Source organism: Lithobates pipiens, unplaced genomic scaffold (genome assembly GCF_037356315.1).
Source record: "Lithobates pipiens isolate NorthernLeopardFrog02 unplaced genomic scaffold, aLitPip1_a1.2 Scaffold_19, whole genome shotgun sequence".
NCBI lineage: Eukaryota > Metazoa > Chordata > Amphibia > Anura > Ranidae > Lithobates > Lithobates pipiens.
The window spans coordinates 347,424,920-347,437,144 of record NW_027507764.1 but is presented as its reverse complement, the minus strand read 5'-3'; the positions used below and the strand labels follow the sequence as shown (position 1 = coordinate 347,437,144).

The 12,225-nt window shown below is 42.0% G+C and overlaps 1 protein-coding gene across 3 annotated transcripts in view; it reads right to left on the bottom strand.

Annotated features, from left to right (window-relative positions):
- LOC143996871 (enoyl-CoA hydratase EchA19-like) overlaps positions 1–12,225 on the bottom strand; it is a 164,275-nt gene that overhangs the window by 50,835 nt on the left and 101,215 nt on the right. For 2 of the 3 annotated variants that reach the window (XM_077492160.1, XM_077492161.1), the window contains exon 5: positions 83–232. The exons of the other annotated variant lie outside the window; for it this stretch is intronic. In XM_077492160.1, coding sequence (XP_077348286.1) covers positions 83–232 — 150 coding nt within the window. The remainder of the gene's footprint in view (positions 1–82; positions 233–12,225) is intronic. 3 annotated transcript variants of the gene reach the window in all.

Here is a 12,225-nt window from a genome sequence, read left to right as displayed (position 1 = left end):
TGGCTTCTCAAAATTCGGTCTGCTTTAGTTTTAGTAACTTTCCTCCTAAAGGGTACAACTACAATCTAAGTTCAGCACCAACCTTGTCCATCAGGAACCACACGATTTGCTAGACCAAACTGATATGCTTCCTGGGCCTTCACTTGCCGTCCTGTAAGAATCATATCCAGGGCTCTTGAAAGGCCAATTAACTGTGGCAATCTGACTGTTCCTCCATCAATAAGGGGAACTCCTGTAAGATTAAATAAATGTGTTTTATTTATATCAAGAATGAAACCAACTTGTCAGAGAAGGGAAAATCAAGACGTTATCCTGAACCATCTATAACTGCCCATGGAGGCAATTACCATTCCATACAGTATATTTAGGTAAAATGTGATAAAAACCTCTATGTAGCAACCCTATTCTATACAGAGAGAACACAAGTCCCACTCCAAGGAAGGTAGCCACCCTGGCAGTATGATTATGTCAGATTTTTGTGTCTCAAAGTGATACATTGTTTTGCATAGAAATTTGGCATTTTATATTTTAGGCCTTTAATTCTTAGTAATAACACACTTAAATATGTCCAAACAAGAGTCTAATTGACATCCCGGGTATGATAAAGTTTGAAACACTAAATCATAAATTATAATATAATAAATAGCTATAATTATAAAAAATAATAATATAATAATAATAAGATTTTTTTACCCCACTATTTACTATCGCTGAATTCTGCAGGTGTTCTAATTTACTATTGCTGTTTCCTAGCTGGTCTCAAACCACTTTTGACGTAAAGGGACACTTTTTGGTTGCCATGGACAAATCTCAAGTTTCCAGGCAGAAAGAACTGTATATATGATATAAAAGTGCATGCAGGGGACTGGACAAAGCATTAGGGACGAAAGGGACTGTATGATTTCATACAGTAATGGAATCTGTAAGATTACAGTGTACTGTATGTGTTACGAATTTTGAACTTTTTGAATTTGCTGCCGAGCTCCGCTCCCGTGCATCATGAAGCTTGCAGGGAACGGAGCCCGGCACACAGAGGCATCGGGTGGAGGACACAGACTGCAGACACAGTGGGGGGACATCGCAGGATCCTGTGGACAAGGTAAGTACATTTCACAAGGATCCTGAGATGCAATCCCGAGTGCGACTTGGGGTTACCGCTAATGGTACTGAAATTTAACCCCGAGCCACACTCAGGAATACCACCAGGGAGGTTAATGTGCATATACATAAATAGTTAGTATGCTTGACAAATGACACAGATCCATCAGTTTCTGTCCCAAAAATAGGAATTCTTTGACTTAACTGTGAATTCCATTTGTCTTGATGTACAGTAAAGGACACTGGAATTTATTCTTAGACTATGGGTTAAATGCTGCTACCTTCAGGTGATCGAACACTGGCAAAGCTTTGCAAGGAGCACCCCCATATCCATATAACCCCTCCCACTCAGTGAGGCTACAGTTTTGTAAGAAAATTACAGAGAAAAGAGGGGAGGGTCCTGTATCCTGTAAATGTAAATGTAAAACATCCTGTAAATGTAAAGTACAAGACACAGGTACTTCATTCTTAGTTCATGGCACATCCCCAAACAATAAAACAAGGGGTGGGTAACTAAAGCCAAAATACCCGCAACAAGCCCACAGGAACCAAGAAGAGTCAACGGTTCAAAATAGAAGCACTTTGCAGCCAAAGCACACATCAGCAGAGGTTCAACCAACCCCCTAGCAAAATAACATTTTGAAAAAGCAAACAGAGAATTAAAGGGTGGCCCCACAACCTTTAAAAAAAAAAAACAGTTACCGTATATACTCGAGTATAGGCCGACCCGAATATAAGCCGAGGCCCCCAATTTACCCCCAAAAAAACTGGCAAACTTATTGACTCGTGTATAAGCCGAGGGTGAGACATGCCTGTCCATCCCTGTGTGTCCGTCCATCCCTGTGTGTCCGTCCATCCCTGTGTGTCCGTCCATCCCTGTGTGTCCGTCCATCCCTGTGTGTCCGTCCATCCATCCCTGTGTGTGTGTGTGTCCATCCATCCATCCATCCCTGTGTGTGTGTGTCTCCATCCATCCATCCATCCATCCCTGTGTGTGTGTGTCTCCATCCATCCATCCATCCATCCATCCCTGTGTGTGTGTGTCTCCATCCATCCATCCATCCATCCCTGTGTGTGTCTCCATCCATGTGTGTGTGTGTGTGTGTGTGTGTGTGTGTGTGTGTGTGTGTGTGTGTGTGTGTGTGTGTGTGTCCAGCCTACCTTTGTCCCGAGCCTCCGTCCCGTGCCTTGCCTCCTTGCCTCCGTCCCGTGCCGTGCCTTGCCTCCTTGCATCCGTCCCGTGTCGTGCCTTGCCTTGCCCCCGTCCCGTCCCGTCCCGTGCCGTCCCGTGCCCTCTTCGTCGGCGGCCATTGTAAAGTTCAAAAGCTGCGCCGCCGCCTTCGCCTGTGATAGGCGGAACACTGAATTTCCCAGCAGCCTGTGTTCCGCCTATCACAGACGTCGTATCATCCTCGTCCGTAGTACGAGGATGATACGATGTCCGTGATAGGCGGAACACAGGCTGCTGGGAAATTCAGTGTTCCGCCTATCACAGGCGAAGGCGGAGCCGGAGGCGCGGCTTTTGAATAGAATGGCCGCTGTCTGTCTGCTCGACACGCTGATCGAGCGGGCAGACAGCGATGACTCGAGTATAAGCCGAGGGGGGCACTTTCAGCCTCAAAAAAGAGGCTGAAAATCTCGGCTTATACTCGAGTATATACGGTACTAGATGCTGAAAAGGCTCAGAATGAGCCCAGGTAGGGAAGGAAGGACTCATTCCCAGATGGCACAAGCCCTAGCAAGACAAGTCAACCACCCAGCCCGGTGGAGGAGAAAGGAGGAGTCCCATAGAGGGACTACCCTGTGAAGGAACTGAAAAGCAATCAGTTTCCAAGGAAAGCATGGCAAGAAGACATAGAAGATCATTCATAGGGTGAATAAGAAGAGCCTCAGGGAAGCAAATGCACTGCACTACCGCTGCTGGGGGCCACAAGGAAAATAAGGCCCCAATTTAATTAAGAAATCTTATACTGGAGAGACGCCTAGGAATTGAGGTAGTGCTCTGCTTAGGTAAGAGCACCTAATGATGCCCCAGAGGGATAGAAAAGGTAACAACAGGCGACAAGGAGAAGCAGCTTTGCAAAAGAGTATATATAAGAAGTGCAAAAGCTGAGGTGGTAATAAAAAATACACCAGGCCAAATCAAAATCTGCATAGAACCCAGGGCTAGGTGTTTAGCAATTTCAAGCCAAGGAAGTTGCGTGGTGAGAAATAGAAACAATTTCTGGGATGAGCTTTCCTTTCATCTTATATTATGTAGAGCAGCTATACAATTTAGGGTGTTTTGAACATGAGCTAGGCAAGTGCCAGGATGCCTACAGACTGAATGTGGATGGGAAAAGATGCTTAAAGGTAGAATATGACAAAAAAAAAAAAACAGGAGGAAAGCGACCCATACCAGTACTAAACTGGTGAATGAAGTTGACTTATATAAAAGGTTTTTTTTTTTTTTTTTTACAAGGTGACTGCTGAAAGGCTTCACAGCTCACAAGGCAAGACACATGATAGTTCACAAGCCTTGTAAAGGGAGTGAAGTATATCAAAAAAACTCAAGCTGATATGAGTAAAATGGGGTCCAAATAATGATTAATCTCTCCACTGAGGATACCTGTGACCCTGAGTGGGAAAAATCCAGGTATTGGCTGTCTCAAAGAGTTTGCCAGTATAATCTGGGAGGACTTCTCAGATAAGGGCAACTGGGGGGTGCCAATGAGAGCATGTTTGACATCGGGTCAACCATAGACTAAAGTTGTGCTGAAAGAAGACTGAATAAGAACAAAATTAAGGTGGAATTCCAGGATCAATCTAACTAATCTTAAAATTACTCTGACCCCCCTTCTAACACTTATACTCACTACTCTATAAAAGAAAGATGCATATACTTACTTATTTTCAAGCCACTTTGGTCACATGATTGGCTCCCCTTTGTCATCTAGCAACTGCTTCATGGGACAGGAGGGAATGCTCACAACAGATTCCCCATACTAACACCCCTTTCACTTGTGTGCTATTTACCAAGCTTTTCCTGGGCAACAAAAGCACATGAAAACTATTTCCCATTAAAGTGGTAGTAAACCGCTGCAATAAAAAACAAAACATTCCCCTGTAAAACAATAGCATAATGTGCTAGTATGCATGCACCTTAAAACGAAGCCCTCCAGCAGCATGCGGTCACTGCTGAGAGGGCTTCCATCTTCACCCGGTCTTCCTTCCGAGTTTGCAGACTCCGGCTGTGTGAGTGGCCGGAGCTGCGATGATGTCACTGTGTTCAGTTATGGCACAGTGCTCTGAAGGTCTCTGAAGGTCAAGCACGGTATGCTGGACCTTCGGAGAGCATGTGCTGGTGACCTCACCGACTGCACTCAGGGTGAATATCTCCTAAATGGCGCACGTTAAAGAGGAAGTAAACTCTCCCACTCTGATGCTCCTTTTCATTTAGTCTATTATAATAAGTAATTATCAAACTATAGCCACTGTAATCCAGCCCAAATCGCATATTACTTACTGTTTAAAGAAACTCTAAAAAACTTGTTTCCAGGGGTTAGGCAGCGCCATCTTAAGAAGTATTGTTTTCTGAGTCCACAGTGGAGTGTATTTCTGCCCTTACATTGAGCACTTCCTGTACTGTTAACTAAGGCTCCTTCTCAATCCAATGTTTCTATGGCAACCCTGCTTCCCTGTTCATAGCTGACTTGCTTTATTTCATAGTATTTACTTGTGCCGATTGTCTAATGTTTGCATGTGTCAGTCTTATCAGCTTCAGCTGATAAGACTGCAGTGATGGCCAGATTTACACTGCATGTGATGTCACATGGTCACATGGGGTGTAGGAGGAAGCTCTGAATGATTATGCAGGCTCCTGGGATATCAGTGGTGTGATGTAGGAAGTCCTGATAACAGACAGACAAGCACATAAAAAGTGTGTCGTAAATCAGGGGAGATCTGGGCATGCTCAGTGACGTCATTCTAAAGAACAAAAGGGATTACAACAATACTAAGCAAGTAAGGAGATATCTACAAGCAGTGTTCATTAGGGTTTTTTATGTTGATTTACATGGGATAAAGTTGTGGGGGAGAGTTTACAACCACTTTAAGGAGATTCATTTTACCTGCAGGTAAGCCTTATTATAGGCTTACCCATAGGTGAAAATCACAAAGCGGACTTTACTACCGCTTTAAATCATATGTAACTGTTCACACTGCAGGTGCACTGCGCTTTGACAAGTCCTGCATGCTACATCATTGGTGAAGTTTTTCAGAGGAGCACACAAAAGGCACCTTCCATTGGATGTCAAAGGGTACGCATCAAAAGCGCATAAGTGTGAAAGGACCCTTAAGCTGCACAAAAGCACATCAGTGTGAAAGGCCCTAAGCCTATGGGTGATGTCACTGCTCAGATATTTCAGCCATTGTTGAAGCTCTCTCTGCTTTCCTCTGTAGCCGGTGATGCTAACACAGGGGAGATCGCATGGCCAGACAGGAGCGGCATGAAAACAGGTAAGTATATGCAACCTTCTTACTCAGGGTAGTTAGTATAGGGGTTAGAAGGGGGAGGGGGCAGTTTTAAGATTAGTTTGATTGATCCCAGAATTTCTCTTTAAGCTGGCCACAGATTACCCGTTTTCCTTTTTTTTGATCAGCCAGAAGGAAAAAAAACAAAAAAGAAACAAACAGATTCTTGCATCTACACAACCAAGGTAGAGGAATCCTCCCCATTAAAACAATGGGGGGGGGGGATGTACGAAAACTGGAGCGTGCAAAATCTTGTGCAGCTCTGCACAGAAACCGATCAGCTTCCAGGTTGTAGTGTTAAAGCTCAATTGAAGTTAGAAGCTGGTTGGATACCATGCACAGCTGCACCAGATTCTAAGTGCCCCAGTTTAAGTACATTTCCCCAATGTATTCTGACATGGAGGACTCTCTGCATAAAATACACTGATCAGCGGGCGCAGTAGAACTGGCCGAATTTTGAGCCATCTATGGCCAGCTTTACACTTAGACACCTTTGGCAGTACAAAGATGGGTACAGGAGTCCAAAGAGGTTGCTTTTGATGGGTTCTTATTAAAAGGAGTAGTTGAAACTCATTAGCTCTCACATGAAACTTTAGTAAGGAGATAAAGATTTATTTGATCTGGAGAAAACTTGAGTAAGTTGGTCAGTTAGACTCAGAAGCCTAAAAGGAAGAGGTCTTTGTGACGCATTCTGATCTGAATGTTCAGGGTGTGATCAAGTGTTTAATGCATGTAAGCGCCACAGAATGTGAAGGTTTTTTTTTTTAAACAACCTAAGGGGCACAATGATGTTGTGTCTGCTATAAAGTTAGAAAATCTCTCATCTGAGAGATATATTGGCAGGTCTATAGACGATCACACCAAGGTAAACTTACTGCAATCATTGAAATATTTTTTTTTTTGGGGGGCATTATGGGAAAAGAAAAAGACTGCCAAATACAGGTGAATAGGTAGATGTTATAATAACATAAGATGATTAATGCAAGACAATAATAGTTAAGGAAAAAACGCTGGAAGGGTATATACATGATAACCCATGTCCTCAAACTGCTTGTATGCTTAGCTTTGAAGTATGTCTTGTAGGATATAATGTAGTATATATGTCAGGCCACCTGAGGCCAGGTGACAGATGCACAGCGTTGGGGTCAGGCGTGCACCGTAAGGTAGTGGACCCTATGGCTGATTGCTGCGGATGGGAGTCTGGGTGGTAAAGGAAGGCAGGGCCTCTGGAACACCAACACTGATCCCACTGGGGTTAGAGCGTATGATTCCCTAGGGCGTGGAGTCTAAGAGCCAACAGGTGTTCACCAGAGTCTCTAGTGGTGAGGATGGACTGGGCTGCAACTGGCTCCAGGTCGTGACCCCCAGGGTCCCATAGCTCACGCCCACAGTAGGCAACAGGAGGATAGGGATAGTAAGGGAATAAGCCAAGGTTGGGGCCACAAGCAGACAAGGACAACAGAATACAGGCCAAAGGTTCAGGGTTACAGGCAAACAGGGATAGTCCAGGACATGCCAAAAAATCAAGGTCACGAGCAAACAGCAATAGTCCAGAACACGCCAAGGTCGGTAACAGAAACAAACAAAGAGCAGACAGCAAGCAGGAAACAGGAAGCCAAACACACAATGTTCATCAGCAGGGCTGGCCTGCAGTGCACAAGTTAATATAGAGTTCTCTGATAGGAGCTGGGGTGGAGCCATGCTTAGAGGAGAAATTATAAAAGCAGGCAGGTAAGAGTGGCTGGTCTCTAGAGATGAATACATGGTGAGAGGTAAGCTGACAGACAAACTCTATTGCATAACCATGACAATATACTAACAATCCAACAAGACATGTACTGTACAGCCAGAAGCCAGTAAGTAAAGGTACAAGGAAACCCTGTCTTACCCTGTCCATGTCCCTGCTTCTGTACAAGTTTCAGGCTTTGCTTGTCACTGTGGGCATATCCCTGAAGGAGTATTCAGGGTCTGGGTGCCACAGGAATGGGACCTGGACCTGTATAAGAAGATTAGGAAAAATAAACCCTGAAAAAGTTTGAACAAAAAAACAACTCACCACAATAGAAGGGGTCCATCACCTAAGGAGACTGACAAAAAAACGAGAGCCTCAAGGAGTGGGTGCATTATATGGATACTCTAAGGGGTGGTCTTGGCAAAGCTTTGCTAGGGTCCAATCACTTGAAATTAGTGTACCACACATAAAGCTAGCACATACAATTAGCTTTTTTTGGGTTCATGTTAGTGATTCTGTCAGTTGACATTTCCAGGCATTTTTTAGTACAAATCAGGCAGCAGGGCAGTTACACACCAGTTACTGTATAGGATTTAGAGCTTTGTCCAACAACAGATCTTGTAGCAGCACCAGTATTACTCTGCTTAGTGCTTTTGACGTTCGGGAAAATACAATTTGAGTCAATGAAATGTGTAGTTCCATTAATTTGCAAATATGTTTATTTATTAATTATGGCACTTATATAGCACTATCAATTTATACAGTATATATATATAATTAACCTACCACCTGGAGGAAATCCAGGCAGGCACAGGGAGAACATGCAAATTCTGTGCAGGTACTTCCATAGGTGAGATTCAAACCGACAACCCTAGTGCTTCTAGGCAAAAGTGCTAACCACTTAGTCACTGTGTTGCCCATATTGTTGGGCTATTCAATAGCTACTCATGATATTCAATGGAGCTGCTAATGACCATGGCACACCAGAGATTTGAAGCTTTCTGGAGAAAAGTGTTGTCATTTGTAAAAGTAAATCTGTGGCTAGATTCATTTGTAACTGCTACACATCTCTCCTACAAAGTTGCTATTATGATATGACCCTTACATATTAAAAGAGAAGTATGAGTTTTTTTTTTTGCTATTCATACTTACCTAGGTGGATACAGCATCAGACCGATGCTGCATCTGTCCCCGGCGCCTCATCACTGAGAACCGAGCCATTGAACATTGCCGTCTCATCGGCTTGCTGGGAGGCTGAGACTGCCATCAGTCAAGGCAGCTGGCGGATCCAGACTTCCTAAGTTGGGATTACATGCTGCCTCGGGTGATGCTGGTGACGTCAGCGGAGAGACTTCAGACCACTCTCTGTCGAAAATGGGTAAAAGGAGTGCAAAACAAATTGCACTCCTGTGACTTATAGGCGAAGCCCAGCCTAAAAAGCTCAGGCTGGACTACTCCTTTAAATAGTTCCAAGTGTGGTCCCAGGTTTTAAAGACAAATTCATAAAATATTCCCAAAAGTTCCAATCACAGAAGCACTTATGTGGACCAAGCACACAACGAAATGCTCCAGAAGAGGATATAAGGGACTGCACTGTGCAATACTATGGAGGTAAGCATAACATCTTTTTTATTTTAACTAAAAAAATACCCTTTATTATCACTTTAATCCACTCAATTATAACCTATCCCAGGCACGGTGAACTGTTCATAGACAATGTGTAGTATTGGATAAATCATCACATGACATTAATACACAGCATTTCGTGATCATGATTTATTTGATGATTTTCTTTTGTTTGCATAGAACCAGAAAAGGAACTACAGTTGGTATAAGGGAGAAGCTTTGATGTGCTTTATTTTACCCACGTTTCTCCCAGAAAGGGATCGAGAAGACAGATTGTATCTTTGGTTTTGGAAAATTTGAAGACAGATGTGTCTACCACAGTTGTCAAAATAGGCAGTACATCAAACAATGCAGCATTTTGCTTGTGTGGCTTGAAAACGGACCACATGATTGTAAACATAGAGCAACAGGACTCATGAAAGCCGTATTCCCTGTTTGCACATAGTGATGCAAGCTATAATTTTAGCCCTGTGGAGCTGTCAACAAACTTTGACTACCATGCAGTGAACAGCACATTAAATGCAGGGTACCACTGGCTTAATACACAACTGCCAAGCTCTAAAAACAAGTTATTTCTTACAAGTCGTTGAATTAAAGCATAGCTAAACCCAAAAACTAAAAGTTATTACATTGCAGCATACCAATCCTTAAATGCATTAGCTGTATTTGTTTTTTTTAAGGCTTATTTTTTTTTACTATTTTACTAATGGCCATTAACACACTTCCACTCTAATGCCTCGTACACACGATCGGATTTTCCGACGGTAAATGTTGGATGTCAGGCTGTTGGCGGTAAATCCGTCCATGTGTATGCTCCATTGGACAATTGTTGTTGGACTTTCCTCCAACAAATGTTGGCTAGCATGTTCTCAAATTTTCCGCGGACAAATGTGTGTTGTCTGATTTTCCGATCATGTGTACACAACTCCGTCGGACAAAAGTCAATTACAAACACGCATGCTCGGAAACAAGGACGAGCCAGAAGTGGTCAGTCTTGTAAACTAGCATTCGCAATGGAGAATTAACATTCTTGACATGGCTAATTATGAAATCTCGAAATGCAGTGCACATTCTATTCTTCTTTAACGTGATAATAATAAAGCTGATTTGCTACTGATGGAGTTATTGCAAACAAATTTTCAAAGGCTTTTTTTTTCTAGTGATATCAAGAATAATATTATTGTGCTTTTTTTTTATTAGGGCAAGTTACCACAACACCATTATCCCGTAGTTTTTAAGATCAAAGATACAACTATGTTGGTGTCCCTTGTTAATTTTACATTGTATTTTTTAAAATGTAACTGCCTACTCCCAAACTGTAATTTTAAGTAAAACTAAAAATACTAAATAAAAAAATAGCCAAGTATTATTATCCACAAGTTTTTTTTTTGTGCATTAAAAAAAGAAAACAAAATTAGACATGCTATCTATCTGCCAATAGAACTTAACCAAAAAGTGCATTCTATGCATCCAAAAATATAGAAAATATACCAAATCAAATCATTATTCAACCAAAAAATAATGTCAAAGCAATAACTCCAAGGCCAATAATAAATAACATGTTATCTCCTCGGATTCCACAACATGGCTGGTCGACAAATGGCCATTCAGAAATGAACTGAAAAGTGCGAAATGAAAAGTGTGAAATAGACCACATCAAAAACACACCATAAAACGCACTGGAAGGCATAAAAAAAACATGCATGCAGAAAAGCATCTGGAACACATCCGAACTGCGTTTCTATGGTGTGAACTGGTCCTAACAAGGGAATTCACCTCACTTTGAAGAGAGTTATCCATACTTCCTTTTCTCTGTCTATAACAGAAAGTAAAGGAAAACTTCCCAACCTGACACAGAAAACTAAAAGATTTATTCCTTTCCTACTCTATCGAAAACTGAAAAAAAGTTTTGAGTGTATAATTTAAAGTAAACCTGTCTCAAACTTGGGTAAATCAAGATGAGTGTATCATAAGAAAACATACAGTATAATTAGAATGTACCTTTAACCACTTGCTTACTGGGCACTTAAACCCCCCTCCTGCCCAAACCAATTTTCAGCTTTCAGTGCTGTCACACTTTGAATGACAATTGAGCGGTCATGCTACACTGTACCCAAATTCATTTTTTATAATTTTTTTCACACAAATAGAGCTTTCTTTTGGTGGTATTTAATCACTACTGGGGTTTTTATTTTTTGATAAACAAACAAAAAAGACTGAACATTTTGAAAAAAAAAAAATTCATAGTTATAAAATTTTGCAAACAGGTAATTTTTCTCCTTCATTGATATGCGCTGATGAGGCTGCGCTGATGGGTTGCACTGATAGGCACAGATAAGGCAGCACTCATAGGCACAGATAAGGTGGCACTGATGGCCACTGATAAGACAGCACTGATGATGAGGCGGCACTGATGGGTCCTGATTAGAGGTCGACCGATATATCGGCCGATATTTGGCATTTTTTAATTAATCGTCATCGGCCGATTGTGCTGATAAAAAAGCTGATTACATGTTCAGCGCGACTTGCAGAAGACTTCTGTAATAGAATTCAATGTAAGTTGCCTGAAGACATCAGTGAAGGACTTTCCTCCTCTCTGGGCAGGCTGCCAAGAAAAGAAGTGTGTAGAAGTTCTCAGTTTAACCATTTAAAGACTAAATCTTTTCTGACACTTGTTGCTTACAAGTAAAAATCCAGTATTTTCTACTAGAAAATCACTCAGAAGCCCCAAAAATTATATATTTTTTTTAGCAGAGACCCTAGGGCAGTGATGGCGAACCTTGGCACCCCAGATGTTTTGGAACTACATTTCCCATGATGCTCTTCTACACTGCAGAGTGCAGAAGCATCATGGGAAATGTAGTTTCAAAACATCTGGGGTGCCAAGGTTCGCCATCACTGCCCTAGGGAATAAAATAGCGGTTGTTGCAATATTTTATGTGATGCGGTATTTGCGCAGAGGTCTTTCAAACGCAAGTTAGCCCTTTTTTTTTCGTCCAAAAGTTTTGAGTACCTGTTTTTGTGTATTTAATAAATAGTTTTTTTTTTTTTTTAATCTAAATTATACATACAAGTGAACTGATTGGAGGTTTGTTTTGTTTAATAAATGTGTAAGAAATTTTCTGCATCACTTATTAAGGCTGCTTTCACACTGGATCGGGCAGGCGTTGACGGTAAAACGCTGCAAGTTTTAGCAGCGATTTACCGTCATTTTAGCCCCGCTATTCGGCTGCTAGCGGGGCAGTGAAGCACTGCTG